Genomic DNA, 16,934 nt, shown 5'->3' with positions numbered 1-16,934 from the left:
TACAAAGATATTTGGCCAGGCACTTTAATATTAACGGTAGTTTACCGTAAAAGCTATTCGACTTCGTAAAAATTTGTTAGTTAAATTGGATATTTTCTTTGATAATTTACAAACAACTTTTTGGTTTTTTGCTGATTTAAGCAATATTAAAATGCCTGAATTGCTATTGGCTCTTACTAAGGGCTGGCAAAAATGCTTCAAAGTTTTCTTTTCATACTGATGTATTAATGCGACATCTTCCTTGAATAATGCAAAAAATTTATAAAGTGACTTCAAATTTGAAGGCTGGTAGACATTTCAAGTTTATGTTATGTGTCTACAGAGGGCGCTGCCTTTAAAAGTTTTTATTTATACATTAATTTATTGTAAATTGTAATATTAAAATACAAAGGTTCCAAGTTTCAAGATGATAGGAATATTTTTGCAATTAATATTTGATTAAATTAAACATAAAATAAATTTTTGATTCACTGGCTGTATCAAATGTTACCAGTGACTTACATCGCGATGTAACAACACTTTCACAAAAAACTCAACTCAACAAAAAAGTATGAGGCAGCCAAGTAAATGGCGTCTCAAGTTGTTTTTATGCGAATTCTAGTGTTTCTCTTTTACTGTGTAGTTTAAAATGTACACGTCGATCGTAACAGTTATTTAGATATACGTGTTATAATCTTATTGAAAAACATTGTTTACTTCGTCGACGTTTCATTCTTTCTACGAAACAATGGCGTCGAATGAACATTTGGAATCCCACGTAAAACTAAGTGAAAATCGTAGTTTATCTGAAGATAATAGTAACTCAAGTAGTGCTGAAGACGCCGGTGAAGGTGTTAAGCGTCGTAGAGTCAGTCACGATTATAAAAAACTGTGTAAACTGGGATACGATCCAAGTATGTCAACTGAATCCACACACGCATCTATTGATTCTAAAGGTAAGAAACCTAAGCCAATCTTATAACAAAGTACAATAATACCCTTCCATAATATTATATGCTTAATTTCAAGTCAGATGGCCTATAAAACATTTTGGTGGGAAAATAGTTAACCTATCAAATTCTATGTTACATCACATCACTGGAGGTCATAACTGTTTATAAACACATGCAGAATATAAAAGAAATAATAATAATTTAATTTACAATGAAATTTACGTCTAATAAATAACTAAACGAATACTATTGTCCTATTTTGATTGCAACAGTATATGACCTTGTAATATGCACTCACTTTCTATTTGTCATACTAGTTCAAATAAAAAAAAATTAAATTATATTATTTAAACAACTTCAAAAGTTCTAGAATATTCTTACATCACTAAAAGTGTAGAAGTTTGTAAACATAATGGAAACTTATTTTGTTTCACTTTTATAAAAGTTTCTTTGATTCATTGAGAGGAAATAATCTATGTTTTTTTAATACCATATAAAGGTTATTTATTGTAGAAAATTATAATTCATTTTTACTGATTTATTAAGAAATATATAACTATCATTCTTCATTTACAAACACGATACAAAAACATATTGTTCTTCACCATAGTCTATGAAAAAACTCAACTAAAGAAACTTCCAATAAAGTTAAACAAGTTTTAAAACTGTTGCAAGCATTTTAAATACTCTGTTTAATATTGTCTATTCAATTGAATCATAATACCTAAGGAGTATTTTACTAGTAATAATTATAATGGACACCATAAAGATCCATATTCATGTTGCTAGAATATAATAGAAGCATTTTATGGAGACTTTACTCTGTAAATAAATTGATTTTTTGTAAAAAAAAAAATAACTTGAAATAATCCATGCCGCATCTCCTTACAACTATTTTACTACAATCCTGTCAAAACCATCGAATACAATATTACACTGAAATTAAAGTTCCTGTTAAAAACACACTACTCAGCCGTCCTTGGTTGGTACATTTGAGTGACATGAACAAATATCACATAAACACAATTAGAAAATAGTATATAATAGTTATTCTTGTATATTCCAGGTAAAAAACGTAAGCACGGCAAAGATTCCCAAGAAGTTTGCGTTTGGGGAGAAAACTCTAAACCACCGAAAATGAGCAAAATATGGCCAGTATTTGATTCCGGAGGATATGGAGACGCTGCTATGTTAACGCTACATGTCGTGCAGAAATCACCAAACATTGTCAACCCACTTCTTTTTCATCAAGATAAAGATAACAGCTTACTAGAAATCAATCAAACACCATTCAAGGAAGACTGGTTTGGTGGCATCAACGCATCATGGACGCAGACAAGATTGGACCATACTATACCTCGTGATGACATCACAAAACGCATCTTTTCCTCAGTCTCCCGTCAGTTGAAGATAATCAATGCCCACTTCCAGAAGTCAATGCCAAGATACAAGTACCCCAGAGTGACAAGGTCAAACATCCTTCTAGAACATACCAATCACCGAAGACCAGCCACACACTTCAGTTTAGCTCTTAAAGCAATCAAGTTCCAGCCAACACCGAGAAGAGAACTACCATGTTATGGTAACTTGGAACTACCTTTAAAGATGAAACCGGATAAAGCCTCATCTTCACAAGTGTTTCCTGCAATTTGTACTGGGATCAAAATGGACCCAGATAAAGTTAAAAGTGAAGTGATAGTGAAAGTTGAACATGACAAAGTTAAAATAGAAAGAGAAAGAGAGAAAGTGAAAGAAAAGGACAGAGATAAAGACAGGTGAGATTAGCAATATTAAGTTGATTTGGACTAGACTCCGTCCTCTAGGAATTTAAAAATACCTTTATTAGTAGACTATGTGTTCTTTCAGACTATGTTTTACTTCTAAGCCAAATTTCAGTGAAATTCATGTAGCCATTCTGAAGATATCATGTAGCAAACCTTCAGCCATCTAAACTTTCACATTTATTTATTATTAGTAAGATTTAAAACTTTTCCACTGCACACCTCATATTCAATACTTTATTACTTGACTGATTCAGGAACTAGAGTTAGTAGGAGGTATGAGAATTCCAATTTAGTTGGTAGCTTAAATAGCTAAATCAATTTTGAGTCAGATATTTGTATGTATTTTTCATATATTTAGATTGACAGATGATAGAAGTTTAGAGATGGGCATTAGGAAAAAACCCAACAGCAATAGGGCAGCAATTCATCATTCATTTATGCATTTACAGCATTTTCGATGTTGTTGTAGATGTTTGTGATGCTCATTTAGAATGGATATATCCAGAAACGCAAAAGTAAATGTGGACTATATCTTTGAAGGCCATATAAACTTCATTTATAAGTCTTTGCCTTTACATTTGAATATTTCATCTATTATAGGTGCCAGTAGTTTTAGACTACTTTCTACCGTGGCCCAGAAATTTAAATCCAATAAATTTTATTTTATTTCATCTGAATAGCTAATCTTATCTTATCTTATATCTTTATATGAGCAATTCTTGCATAAAATTTAGTATATAGGGGGTTTCGGGGGCGATAAATCGATCTAGCTAGGAATCATTTTTAGATAATGTCATTTTATTCGTGTTTTATCGATAATCAACTTAAACATAAACCTAATTTTTTTCTATCGGTAAGATCGAAAAATGTTATTCATATTTCATCATTTTATTAATAATTCGTACTTAAACATATTTCCAAAAAACACAATTAAAAAAAATCATCAGTCATCCAGATTTTGTTAGTCATAATGGACTTTTTTTAAACTTTTCTAACACAGTGCAGTAACTGCCCCAGCGGGTTTTCCCTGCCAATTTCAATGTTTCATCTGAGCCTTTTCCTTTTACAATCTGAGCTAATAAAATTCTCATACTTTGGTTTCTTTTAATTGCTTTATTGTATCTTTAGCAATTGATATATACACTTTAATAGGTGTGAGTTTTAAGCAATCTTTGCATAGCAAATTCAATGTATGTGCTACACATCTCAGCGGTATTAGCTTTATCAAATAGTAATAGTACTTAAAAAGGGTATTCCCTAATCACCCTTAACTTAGGATAGGCTCCAAGCCCCTCGGTGGGGACATACAGTGAGCTGATGGTGCAATAGTACTTAAATAGTACATACTATTCGATATATACATTACCTAGATGTTACATATCCTAATAAGAAAAAACCCGAATATTATCCCAGTTAGGAATTTTTCCTGGACTTTTTCCCTATTCTTTCCCACATTAGGGTTTTTTCCAGGTAAAATTCCATCTCTAGTTAGGTTAAAGTACAGTCATGTGGGTTTTCCATAGGGACATAGTGATGTCATAGGGTAGTTTGTGTTTTTTAAATTTACAAGTAGCGTTCTGTTTGTTTAAAAAGATTAGGAAATAATGTTAAACAACATTTATTACATTTTATAATAATTATGCTGATCAATATAAAAATCATTATTGCAATGGTAACAATAAGTAAACAATGACCGCTGGAAGAACATAACATTTGTTGCACTAATATGCAATTGCATTGCTTATTGGTTTGTTGTGTTTGTTCATTTTTATGTTGCACACAATCGCACACAGTTGTTCAGAGTTCTCTAAGATTTCTACACTAAAGAACATCCTATGTGTCCAATTTATAACAATTTATAGCATTTAGGAGTTGTTGCTGTTGTTTATACATGTACAAACAATATTTATACATTACAAATGTATGTATAGGTCTGGTTTATTCTATATATATAAGCTGGGGTTTTTACGACCTTGTTGATATTAAAAAGTAACTTTGTAAATTAAATTTCCAAAGACATGTGATCTTTATCTTTAAAACTGGTTATGACAATAACACTATTGTAAATGTCAACAATGTAATAGTTTTATTACAATACTAGCTGTCACACGCGACTTCATCCGCGCGGAAATTAAAAATAAAATTAATAAGTAGCCTATGTGTTCTTTCAGACTATGTTTTAGAACATTGCCAAATTTCAGCGAGATCCATTGAGCTGTTGTGGAAATACTTACAAACAAACATCCATCTATCCAAAAATTCGCATTTATAATATTAGGAAGATATACTAGCTTTTGCGCGCGGCTCACTTTGATACATTTTGTCGATTCTACTAGCAAAAGCTATAATCCAATTTTACATTGTCTCGCCCCTCTGGTAATCAATCAAATGTTTACATGTTTGTCTTTCTCTCTGCCTAGCTTGCGTCTCACAAGTTGGTGGGGTCACACTATCCCAATCAGCCTGAGACGTGGCTCTCACTCATGTCTTTTACCACTACATTCCATCTCATTTTGGGTCTGCCTCTGGATCTGCTACCAATCTTTACATTGTTTACAATAATTTAATTAAACAAAAAATTTGATAGTTAATAGAGTAATAAAACTTGCTTACAAATGACTCTTATTAGTTAAAAACATAGTTAACCATGGTATATAAAAGCAATTTATCGGCATGATGTCATAAAGCTTATGGGGCGCGGCGCTTGATAAACTCTATTGAATGAATTTGTATAGAATTATATGTATGTTTTACGGACTATATGACGCATACAAGGATAAACTAAGTCTAGAATATTACGATAAAGCTGTTAGATTATCGATTGAGGTAAATCTTAATAAAATGAGTAAGTTGGGAACTTTTTAGGGTTCCGTAACTCGAAAGGTCCCATTACTTAGGGTCCTTAAAGAAGCGAGCAACGCATCTGCGGTTCCTCTGGTGTTGCTGATGTCCATGGGCGTCGTTGAACACCTAGGTGTTCCCACTGCACCTTTGCCCCCTTCTGTTATAAAAAAAAGAACAAAACAAGACCCTCATAGGATCATTTTCTTGTCCGTCTGTCTGTCAAGTCTGTTTTATTCATAGTCTCTGCCTGCCCTGAGTTACTTACGGCCTTTATATATTTAATTATTTAGTCTCAAAGAAAAATTCAATGGATATGTTATTTTTATATGTGTTACTGCTTACGCCTAATTTATTGAAGGGACATAAGATTGATTAGAACTTCGGTATTAATATAATTTTGCACTTCTGTCTGTCTGCGTATGAAAATGGTATAAACTTGAAAGGTGTTTTATTATTTAAGCTATTTGTACCCCGGAGTTGTGCTTGTCAGTTGCCTTTACATAGGCACCATAGATTTAATCATAGTTTAGTCAAAATTAAACAAGAAATGGCAGTAAAATGAAAAAAGCAATCTGTATTAAGTTAAAAACTTAGTTCTTACAAAGAGAATGGGAGTGTTATTTTTTTATACATTTATTTATGTTTAGCCAAGCTACAAAACATCCCCTATATGTATTGTATTTTGATCTTCAGATCCCACTCTTCGCGTCACTCATCTTGCCAACAGTGCCGGAGACGCTCAAGAGTAAAGCGATGTTCCATCGGCGTGCAATGCCGCCGGGAGAGATCAGCACCAGTGTGGGGGCCTAGGGCACCCTGTGTGGATATCAAGGGACTTAAATATCAAAGGTTAACATTCTTTATCATTTCCAGTCCAAATTATAAGTATTCAAAAATTTCTCCATCCTGTCTATGTCAAATTTCCGTGCAGCCGTTTTAGAGATATCTTTAAACAAAAATCCATCCATCTAAACATTCACATTTATAATATTAGTAAAATGGTAAGAAGAGGCTTTATTGAAAGTCTAGCTGTCTCTAGTGACTCTGTCTGTAGCCTATGTGGTCTCCCAGGCTATGTTCTACATCTATGCCAAATTTCAGCAAGATCTGTTTAGCTCTTCTAGAGATACCTTCAAAAACAATACATCCAATCTTGGTCCTGTATGTTGCAGGTTAATGCGTGTGGAAACTCATCCGAACGGTGGAGCAAGTGTCGTCTACTTGTACCAACATGATATTGACATGCTAAGCGAGAATCAACAAGAGTCACTAGCAAAGGAGTTCCTTAAGGTAAGAAATATAACTATTATGTACATATAATACTCATCATCAGCTCACTATATGTCCCCATCGAGGGGCTCGGAGCCTACTCTAAGTTAAGGGTGATTAGGCTATAGTCAACCACGCTGGCCAAGTGCGGGTTGGTTGACTTCACACATATCTTTGAATTTCTTCTCAGATATGTGCAGGTTGTATCACGATGTTTTCCTACACAGTAAGAACGTCGGATAAATGTACATATGTAAATCGGAAATGGAAAACACATTGGTACATGGCGGTATTCGAACCCAGGACCTGCAGATTGCAAGTCAAGTGCTTGACCACTGAGCCACCGACGCTCATCGCTCATATAATACTATGACTATAAAATTTCTTTTTTCTTTAAGTAAATTTGATATTATAAGGTGGAGAGATGATGAAGATGGATGTGTGGTGGGATAAAGTTAACAATGTGTATATTAGAGGAAGTTTGAAAGTAGATTGAGAAATTAAGGAACAAACGTGTGGTTTGGACATTACGCAGGATAATGACTATATAAACAAAGAAGTAATGAGATTAAACGTGGATGGCTACATAATTAGAGAAAGATTTAAGAAGAATGTATGGATTGTGTTAAAGAGGATTCATAACGGCTGATAGATGTATAGAAATAAATTTTCATCAATTTAATTTAGTAGTATAATATTCTGTTTCTTATTATTAGTATGGTGCTTTAAGGCTAATTTTAGTCTTCTTATCTTTTAACAAAGAATGGATGAGAAAAGAAAGTTAATTCTAATAACGGGGGATTCACTATCCATATAAGAAGGGAGAAAGGGTTAGTAACCCCTAGAGTTTTGCCTTAATATATAAATAATCAAAGCTCTTTTCAACCCTTACAGCTGGTATTCTCAGAGGACAGTGGAGGTTGGGCACAGTTTGTATGTGGTGTGGTGCGGGGTGCAGCTGGCCGGCTGCCCTGTCTGCTGCAGTACCTTGCCGAGAGACATCCCTCACTCACAGTTAAAGCGGGTGTACTGGCTCGAGCTTCTGATATTGAGACCACAACAATAAGCAGATATTATCAGCAGGTTAGTGATTGTTGATTGTGAAGTTATTACACAGTTATCCTACGGAAATTGTATACATTTCCGGGCTTGCCAATGTTCCAGACTATGTTCAGTTGTGGAAAATTTAATGTAGAGCCGTTCTGGAGAAACATTCCTACAAACATCCATCCATCTATACACCATTAATAGTATTATAGCTGTAGCGTGCGTTTCCTCTACGCGGTATTAAAAGAAAATTTAATTAGTAGCCTATGTGTTCTGGAAATACTTTCAAATATCCATTCATCCAAACATTCATATTTGTTTATAATATTAATAAATTGCAGTAAAGCGGCTGATAGTCAAGTATTCATTAGATAATTAACAATTTGTTTTGTGTTGTAGGTTCAACAGACGTACGCGGCTGGCACATTCAGATGCGGGCCGCTGCACCAGATCTCCCTGGTGGGCACAGTACACGAAGAAGTCGGCGGATACTTCCCCGACATGCTGGCCATGCTTGCAGAGTGTCCATTCCTCAAACTGGTCAGTAATCACAGTAGATAGATAGTGGAGATGAAATAGATTGAAAATTTTGTAATATTTTTTTCTTGTAATATTTAGACAATGCCTTGGGGACCTATGGCAGCGGTGGAGATGGAGCCCCAGGAGTCTAATGATGGCCCAATCCTGTGGATCAGGCCTGGAGAGCAACTTGTGCCAACAGCAGAGCTCGGCAAGAGCCCTATCAAAAAGAGACGGTACGAACAAGCTAATTATAATTATTTAGCCTATAATCCTTCAAAACTTTATAAAATTCTCGTGTCTATATTGTTAGTTACCATACTTCTCCAAAACTTGCTTGAATTTTATAAAATTTTATATGCATATCCAGTCGGTTCGAGAATCGACTACTATTTTTAGGGTTCTGTACCTCAAAAGAAAAAAACGGATCACTTATTGGATTTTTTGTCCGTCCGTCTGTCTGTCAAGACTTTGTTTTTATGGTGCGCGGACGGAGTTGCGGGCGATAGCTAGTATAAATATATATTTGTAGTATAATTTGACAGGACTGGTATCAACGAGCTACGTAACTTACAATATTTGCCGCGCTGGAGCGAGGCGCGAGAGTTTCTGTTTGAAGACAGGACGCGAGCGCACGCGGATCATGTCGGACATGGACTGGATAGAATCACTACTGCTGCTGTCGGTGTGTATACGTTTTTTCAGTCCTTTTTAAACCTTAGTAAACATATCTTAGTATATTTGTGGCCATTTTTCTAAAGTTAACTACAATACAATATTTGTTGGTAATGTTTAAATAACAGGTCAAAGAGCGGACAATTTACAAAAAAAAAAATTTTTTTCAGTGAAAAATTCTTTTTTTTTTTGTAAATCTCGACAAGCACTGATATCAATCTATTATTGAATGATGTGAGGCTACTATCAAAACATTGTGTAATTTACACCGTCTATCAATCTGAGATTTGGTCTTCCATATTCAGAGTTGCTAGTATTTTGGTACCCTGACTTATCCTATTCCACATGGCCATCTTAATCTGGTTCATGTGAAAAGCCATATTTAATTGTATCCATCTATTTTTATTACCATCTTAGTAATATTATAAATGCGAAGTTCTGGATGGATGGATGATTGAAAGTATCACCGGAAAGGATGAACGGATCTTAATGAAACATTGGAATAGATGTAGAACATCTGGAAGAACACAGACTACAAATTAGTTTTTAATTCCTTTAAAATGATTTATGAGCAACAGCTGATTAACATATAAAATATATTTGCAGGTGTTTTGAAAGCGATCCATTGTGGTGACGAGGGTGACCGAGGTCGCATCACGAAGGATGTGGTGGCTTTCCATGCAGCAGACTTCAACAAGCTGGTGCAGCTGCTGCAGCTGGATCTATACGAGCCTCCTATATCACAATGCGTCACTTGGTGAGTTGAAAAACTATTATGGCTTATAAAATAAGCAAAAGAAAGAATTTTATAATTTGTTACTTTTGCTTATTTTATAAGCCATTTTTACCTTGTTAACCATAACAGAGGGGTAGGCAGAGACCATGGACCTCCATATATCATGGCAAACACCTCTTTCGCACCTACTATACTTTGTAAGGTGAAGGAAAACATTGTGATGCAACCTGCACATATCTGAGAAGAAATTCAAAGATATGTGTGAAGTCAACCCGCACTTGACCAGCGTGGTTGACTATGTCCTAATCACCCTTAACTTAGGGTAGGCTCTGAGTCCATCGGTGGGGACGTATAGTGAGCTGATGATGATATTTTTGTAAACCTATACAATATTATATATATATATACAAACATTAAATTACATATTTGGTAGGCATGATATTTTATTTGCATCATGTAGTCAGACCGGGATAAGCAAGAATCAAAGGTTTCTCTCTAACCCGAGTTTCTTATTTATGGAGGTTGTTTGTTAGAACCGGATAATAACTCTGTTATAGAAGTTATATATATATATGTATATAATTTATATATATATATAAATTAATTGTTGTTCGTTAGTCTCGCTAAAATTGGAGAACCGGTGAACAGATCTTATCTTGGTATTGAAATGTTCGTGAAGGTCTAGGGAAGGTTTAAAACTACAAATTATTATTTTTTCATTGTACGCTAACGGAGTCGCGTGCGACAGCTAGTTTAGTTATATAATGAATGTCGTCTGTATGTGCAGGCTGGAGGAGGCGAAGTTGAACCAGTTACGTCGCGAGGGCGTGCGCTACTCGCGTCTGCCGCTCTGCTCCGACGACGTGTACTTCTTGCCGCGCAACATCATACACCAGTTCCGTACTGTCTCCGCTGTCACATCAGTCGGTGAGATAAACATGTTTACTGAAAAAACAACTAATTCAGGCCCCAGTCCCGTTATCTTACTAACTTAAACAATATTATAAATGCGAAAGTTGGATGGATAAGTATTTGAAGGTATCTCTGGAAAGGCTCACTGGATTTTGATGAAATTTAGCACACATGTAGAATTTAGCCTGGAAGAACACATCTATAATAGTTATTAAGTTTTTTTTTAATTCCACACGAACGGAGTCGCGGGCGACAGCTTGTATGCTACTAAGGAAAGGAAAATTATCTTTTCTTGGAAATATATCGGCTGCCTGAAATTTCAGTCTGGCCAGACCCGCTACAGAGTTTTGAACTAAACATAATTATTAAGTTTACCTATATTAATATTAATGAGAAATCTACACTAAGTGTTCCCTAATCAAAGACTATAATGGTAGTAATTATTTTCAGCGTGGCATTTACGGTTGAAACAGTACTATCCGTCGTCAGAAGCGTCTTCTCCGGCTGAGGAGCGACCAGCAGCAGATCCCGTGCCTCAAATCAATACTGGTAATGTTCCTTCGAATAAACACTTATATTTTCTCGACAAAAATATCTTACGTTTAATTAAAAACGCATGCTTGTACACCTCTTTAAAGTAATTTCGCGAAGTCTTACTAATATTATAAATACGAATGTTTACATGGATGGATATTTCTAGAACAGTTGAACGGATCTCGATGAATTTTGGCATACATATAGAACATAGTCTGGAAAAACAGATAGGCTTCTTATTATGTTTTTTTTTTAATTCCGCGCGGACGAAGTTGCGAACGACAGCTTGAGATGTAATATTTTACACAGTTAAAAGTTGACATGGAGAAAAAGATTCAAAAAGTTATTTAGAATTAAAAAAAAATATTGATTCTTGTCGAATTTCGACCAACAGACCACTAATTGTAATTTCCTTGTGTGAAATAGACGTTAAATTCATTTTTTTTACTTTACAGAACCTAAAAAGTCATCAACAACGAAGCACAAAAGCGGTGTTATAGAAATGCGAGCATTAAGTGCTAAATACAAAGATAAACCAACTTTAAAACTGACTGATAGAAAAAGTACAGAAGTACAAAGTAATAAACATGTCGAAGATAAGAAGGAAAAGAAGAGTGAGTCAAGACACGAGAGATCTGACAGAACAGAACAGAAGACATCGCATAGACATAGAGACACTGATAAACATAGATCAGAAAAATCTTCAGATAAATCAGAAAAAATTGAAATTAAAACTGAAAAAGATATCAAAGCAGCTGAAAAATCTGAAACTAAAACAAACAAATCTGATATCAAGACAGAGAAAGTCGAAGTTTTAGACAAAACTTCGAAACAGATCGAGAAATTAGATGTAACATTACCAGATAAGGTAGTGGTTAAATTGGAAAATAGATTAAATGATAAAGTGGACAGTAAATGTACAGATATTATAATAAATAAAACAGAAAAGTCAATCGAAAAGGACACAACAATTGATAAGTCTGAGAATAAAGATAAATTAAATGTCAAATTAGACAAAACCGAGAATAAATTGTCCGAGAAATGTGACAAAAAAACTCAACAAGAAACAGAAAAGACAGAAAAGATAGATAAAAGTGATAAAACAACAGAAAAGGAAAGTAGGTTATCAGATAAATCAGACAGCAAATTGTCCGAAAAGATGGATAGAACATCAGATAAACCTGAGAAAACTGAAAGTAGATCATCAGAAAAATATGACAAGTCAGACAGCAGACCATCTGAAAAATCCGAGAAGGCAGATAGATCGTCAGAAAAATCTGATAAGATGGAAAGTAGATCATCAGATAAATCAGAAAAATCTGAAAGTAGGTCATCAGAAAGCAGATCCTCAGACAAAGAAGAAAGTAAACCAGACAAAACAGATAGAACTGAAAAACTTGACACAAAAGATAAATCTGACAAAGAAAGCCGGTCGAGCAAGTCGGAACACAGAAGACATTCATCATCAAGATCTCACCGATCACATCGAGATCACAAAGACCGGTCACATAAAGAACACAAGAAAGACCACAGGAGTGAAGACAGGAAATGTTCGGACAGGCATCGAGATAGAGACAGTAAAGTTGAAGCTAAGCTTCTAAGTGCAAAGCTGCAAGAGATTGTGCATCGGCCACCCGATTAGTGCTAAGTGTAGTGCTTAAGTGCAGGATAACTTAGTGCAGTGCAACTTAGTGTTATGTACGAGATTGCAGCTAAAAACGGACAGGGGTAAGTCAATTTATAACATCAAAGCCTTATCGGCTTCATTGTAGATTGACAGTTAAATATTGTAAAGGTATGAAAGTACAGTCAGATACAAAAAGTATACATTTACAAAGTCCCAGAAATATGTATACATCCAAATATACATCTGTCTGCCGCTGACTGTACTCTTGAAAGGACAAACCTTTTATATGTTTTCTAATATGCATAACAATGCAAAATGTAATTGAAATCAATTTTGTAAGGATTCATTTATTAATTTAATCAGTAAACTTGACATCAATTTGTACACAGAGGTCCAGAAATGTCGTGAACAATGATAAGCTATATAAATCTATACTTAAATATGATGATTTAACCAAATAGATGAATAATTTCTTGTATAATAATTTCCACAAGCTCCCAAAATAAGTAAGTTTTGATATAAGTTGGTTTAAATCATCATATTTTCAATGTAACTGAAATTTTTCATTGTACACGATATTTCGGACATCCTGTATTATGTTTGTATATTTGTTGGCAAAATTCGAACTTATACCGTCTAAAAGTCTACAATATTAATGTCCACACAGCTCGTACGTTGCCCTTAAAATTCGTACCATAGAGTAAATTCCTTGTAAATAGATAGAGTTAGGTGTCTCGTAGAGGCTACGCGAGATTGAAGGTTGTAAGCGCAGTTTTAGATTACGTCCAGAGTTAATTTAAAGAAAATAATATTATTTTGTTTATTCTCTATTATTCTAATACATATATTGGGATTAGGAAAGTTTGATTTGTCATTGTTGTCCGGCAAAAAACTTGTCATTGCTGTATAAATCTGTGAAAATGAGTGTTTGGTATTTGAAAAAAAAAAGAGCAAAATCTGTAAATATGCCAGTAAAAAACTTTACAATGTTGACGGATTTAATTTAAAAATTTTAATTTAATTTAAAAATCAGGTTAATTGGAAACTAGTTGATTACTTTTTTGTCTTAGAAATTAATATTGAAAATGTAAAATTCTTGCCGAATATTATTGGAAATTATTTCTTTATAGTATTTTTTTTTCAATTTAGCAAAATTATATGTTCGTTATAAAAACGACAAGTGATTGGTTTCTTGATCTCGTTACGTTTCTAAAACTGCGCTGTGAATGTGATTATGTAAAAGAGTTTTAACGAAACACGAAGAAAATTATAATAAATAAATTTTAAGAGGGTAAACGATAAGTAAAAAGTTCACGCATATTTCTAAAGAATTGCACGAAGATTATTAAAAAAAAAATATTCTGATAGGTTAGTCTGGAGTAGACGTGTTATTTTGTGATTTGTTTTTTTTTTCTTAATTTATTACGTCCCTTTTAAGGTAACAGTGAAGTGGAATCAAATGATAAATGTCTTAATATTAGTATTAATTTTTTTTACTACAATACCAAAATGTAAATTTTTTTTGTAGTAAAGAAAATATTGTTAATATCTGAATTTTGCTTTTTATTTTATTAATAATGACAATTTTTCCTTTCATTTAAATCATATAAAATGATAAAATCTATTTTTTTAAATAAAATTTGGCATAAATTGAATCATTTTATATAAAATTCATAGAGAAAATCTGAGAACATTCAAAATTTACTTACGAGAAAAGAGTTTTTCAAACATCTTTCAACAGAGAAAGAGAAAAAAATGAGAGAAAATTGTGATATATTTATCACATTTATGTTTACCTGGTTAATTTATTGTTTCAAGTTTTATATAATTCTTTTTGAAAATAATTAAATAGATTTTAAATAGATTGGACATTGTTTTATTCATAACCTATTTAAAATACACAAATTAATAAAAATCAAAGAGTATAATAAGTATACTACAGAAAGAGGGACACTCGCTCGAAGTCGTGGATCAACGGCGATTGTGGCGCTCCATGCGTATAATGGGTGAACTAATATTTTTTTTTGGTACCTATATACGCATATTTAGCTCACTATAATAATAACTGATAAGTGGGAATCTAATTAATGAAGTTAAAATTGACATTAAATCAATGTTCAAAAATAATATACCCACTTATGTAGTTATTAATATAGTGAGCCGATATCAAGTAGCCTTCTATGAAATACCTCTATTAAAATGATCCTATTATTGGGGAAATAAAAACAAAATATTGTTATATTTTTAATAGATTTTTTATTATATTTCTACATAACTTAATATTAAATTTCTGCAAGTACATATACATCAATGACTTTCAAGATATCAGCTCAATATTGTAATTTTTAATGTATTATATATTTTTGAAAATTACATTTACGGTAATAAATAGTATAGCGCGGTCACAAAAGAATGCATACCCTGTAATTAAAACCAAACCCTAAAATATTTTCAGTCACATGCAAGCTGGCAACTGGCATTTGTAGTTATTTGCGAGTTTAAACACTCTGAACATATTCTCTTACAACACAGGCAAGCAAATTTTTCTTTACAATAAAAAATTACAAATAAAAAAAATATTTTTTTACATATACACACATGGACCCACCTACTAATTTCAGACACATCAGTTTATGGCTCTATAATTCCAGTGATTGGCACACATTTTCTAAACATCACTGACCGTCTCAGGAAGGGGGAAACCATGTGTATAAGCACCTACAACAAACAGAATGTGATTTCCTGTCAAGTATAGGAACTGATATGTAAAATGTATTAGAAGTAGGGCACCATTCAATATGATTACCGGAAAGTATAAATCACTGTGGTGCTAAAAACTACACCAAAATACGAAAATATTTAAATGTTTAAATGAGTCTGACGTATGGGAATAACAGGAAAAATTTTATTGAATTGTAACTTACCATAATCAGTCCATCTAAAACACAGTTGCGTACATCGTCATTTTTCACGAAAACACATTTTAATTAAAAACAAACGAATGAAACAACATTTAACTAAGAATACAAGAACAGAAATAGAAATACGAAAAAACGTAGCGATTTGATGACACATGAATGTCTCGATGACACAAATGATGTTTCTTCTTAGCCATGAGATGAAATGATGTTTACCAAGATTTAAAAGGTGGCGCCACTTTCCATACAAATCGTCCTTCTTCTAAGTTTCCACGCCCTGATAAAAATGATCTCTCTTTTTATATACACACTGGCTGTCGCACGCGACTCCGTCCGCACAGAACAAAAAACTTACCTTTCTATGCTGAATTCCAGCGAGATCTATGCAGCCGTTCAGGAGATAGTTTCAAACAAACATCCATTCATCCAAACATTCATTTATATTAATAAGAAGTAATATTAAAAAAAATACCATGGGAAATGGCTTAATGAAATAACTTGAGTTAAAATAAAACAAATTAATTTAAAATTTCGAATCACTTTATTTAATATATCGCTAATTGAACAATGATAGTACAAAAATGAGAAAAAACGACACTAAATCAGTTTCAATTAAGTACAAACATAAAAATCAAATGTTCAGTCAATCTGTATATGAAATTACCATCGATGCAGATTTATTGTCAAAGAATAAAAATAAAATGAGCCAAATCTTGCAAATATCTATATGTCAAATATTTAAATGTGTAAATAAATTTATAATATAAGCAATAGTAGAGTAGCTAAAGCGAGGATCATTGAGTTTACTTGAGCATGGCTGTTAAAAAAAGGGGGAATTGTATCCAATTAACCTACCACAAATGAACTTTTTGGGTATCCGATTAGGATACTAGGTATTTATGGAAGGAGTAGTCGATTGGGTAGAAGGTTCCTTTATGTTTAACTGCTCGAGTAAATCCAAAAATCCCCTCTTCGTCTCCCCTACATCAATAGCCCTATATTGATGGCACTTATATAGTATATGAAAATAAATATGTTAAAATTTCTAAAACTAAAAGATATATTTTAATATGAAGAATCATCAAAACAGAAATTATACGTAACAAGTATAATTAAGATTGAGATTTTAAGAGATTC

The 16,934-nt window shown here is 33.2% G+C and overlaps 1 protein-coding gene across 1 annotated transcript; it reads left to right on the top strand.

Annotated features, from left to right (window-relative positions):
• Window positions 1-536: 536 nt before the first annotated feature.
• On the top strand, window positions 537-13,882 carry LOC106118653 (uncharacterized). Its single transcript, XM_013313338.1, has 12 exons — window positions 537-935; window positions 1,999-2,707; window positions 6,254-6,409; window positions 6,733-6,850; window positions 7,724-7,912; window positions 8,276-8,416; window positions 8,495-8,631; window positions 8,941-9,080; window positions 9,677-9,827; window positions 10,594-10,733; window positions 11,169-11,267; window positions 11,708-13,882. Exons 1-12 carry the CDS (start codon window positions 728-730, stop codon window positions 12,892-12,894), a joined length of 3,375 nt encoding a protein of 1,124 aa, XP_013168792.1. The 5' UTR covers window positions 537-727; the 3' UTR covers window positions 12,895-13,882.
• Window positions 13,883-16,934: the final 3,052 nt, after the last annotated feature.

Source organism: Papilio xuthus, unplaced genomic scaffold (genome assembly GCF_000836235.2).
Source record: "Papilio xuthus unplaced genomic scaffold, Pxut_1.1 DF827570.1, whole genome shotgun sequence".
NCBI classification, from domain to species: domain Eukaryota; kingdom Metazoa; phylum Arthropoda; class Insecta; order Lepidoptera; family Papilionidae; genus Papilio; species Papilio xuthus.
This window is presented reverse-complemented; position numbering and strand designations above follow the sequence as displayed.

Coding starts and splice junctions, on each gene's coding strand:
- LOC106118653 (XM_013313338.1), top strand. CDS start 728: ATGGCGTCGAATGAACATTTGGAATCCCACGTAAAACTAAGTGAAAAT. Junction 10,734..11,168: donor CTCCGCTGTCACATCAGTCG/GTGAGATAAACA, acceptor AATTATTTTCAG/CGTGGCATTTACGGTTGAAA. Junction 11,268..11,707: donor CGTGCCTCAAATCAATACTG/GTAATGTTCCTT, acceptor TTTACTTTACAG/AACCTAAAAAGTCATCAACA.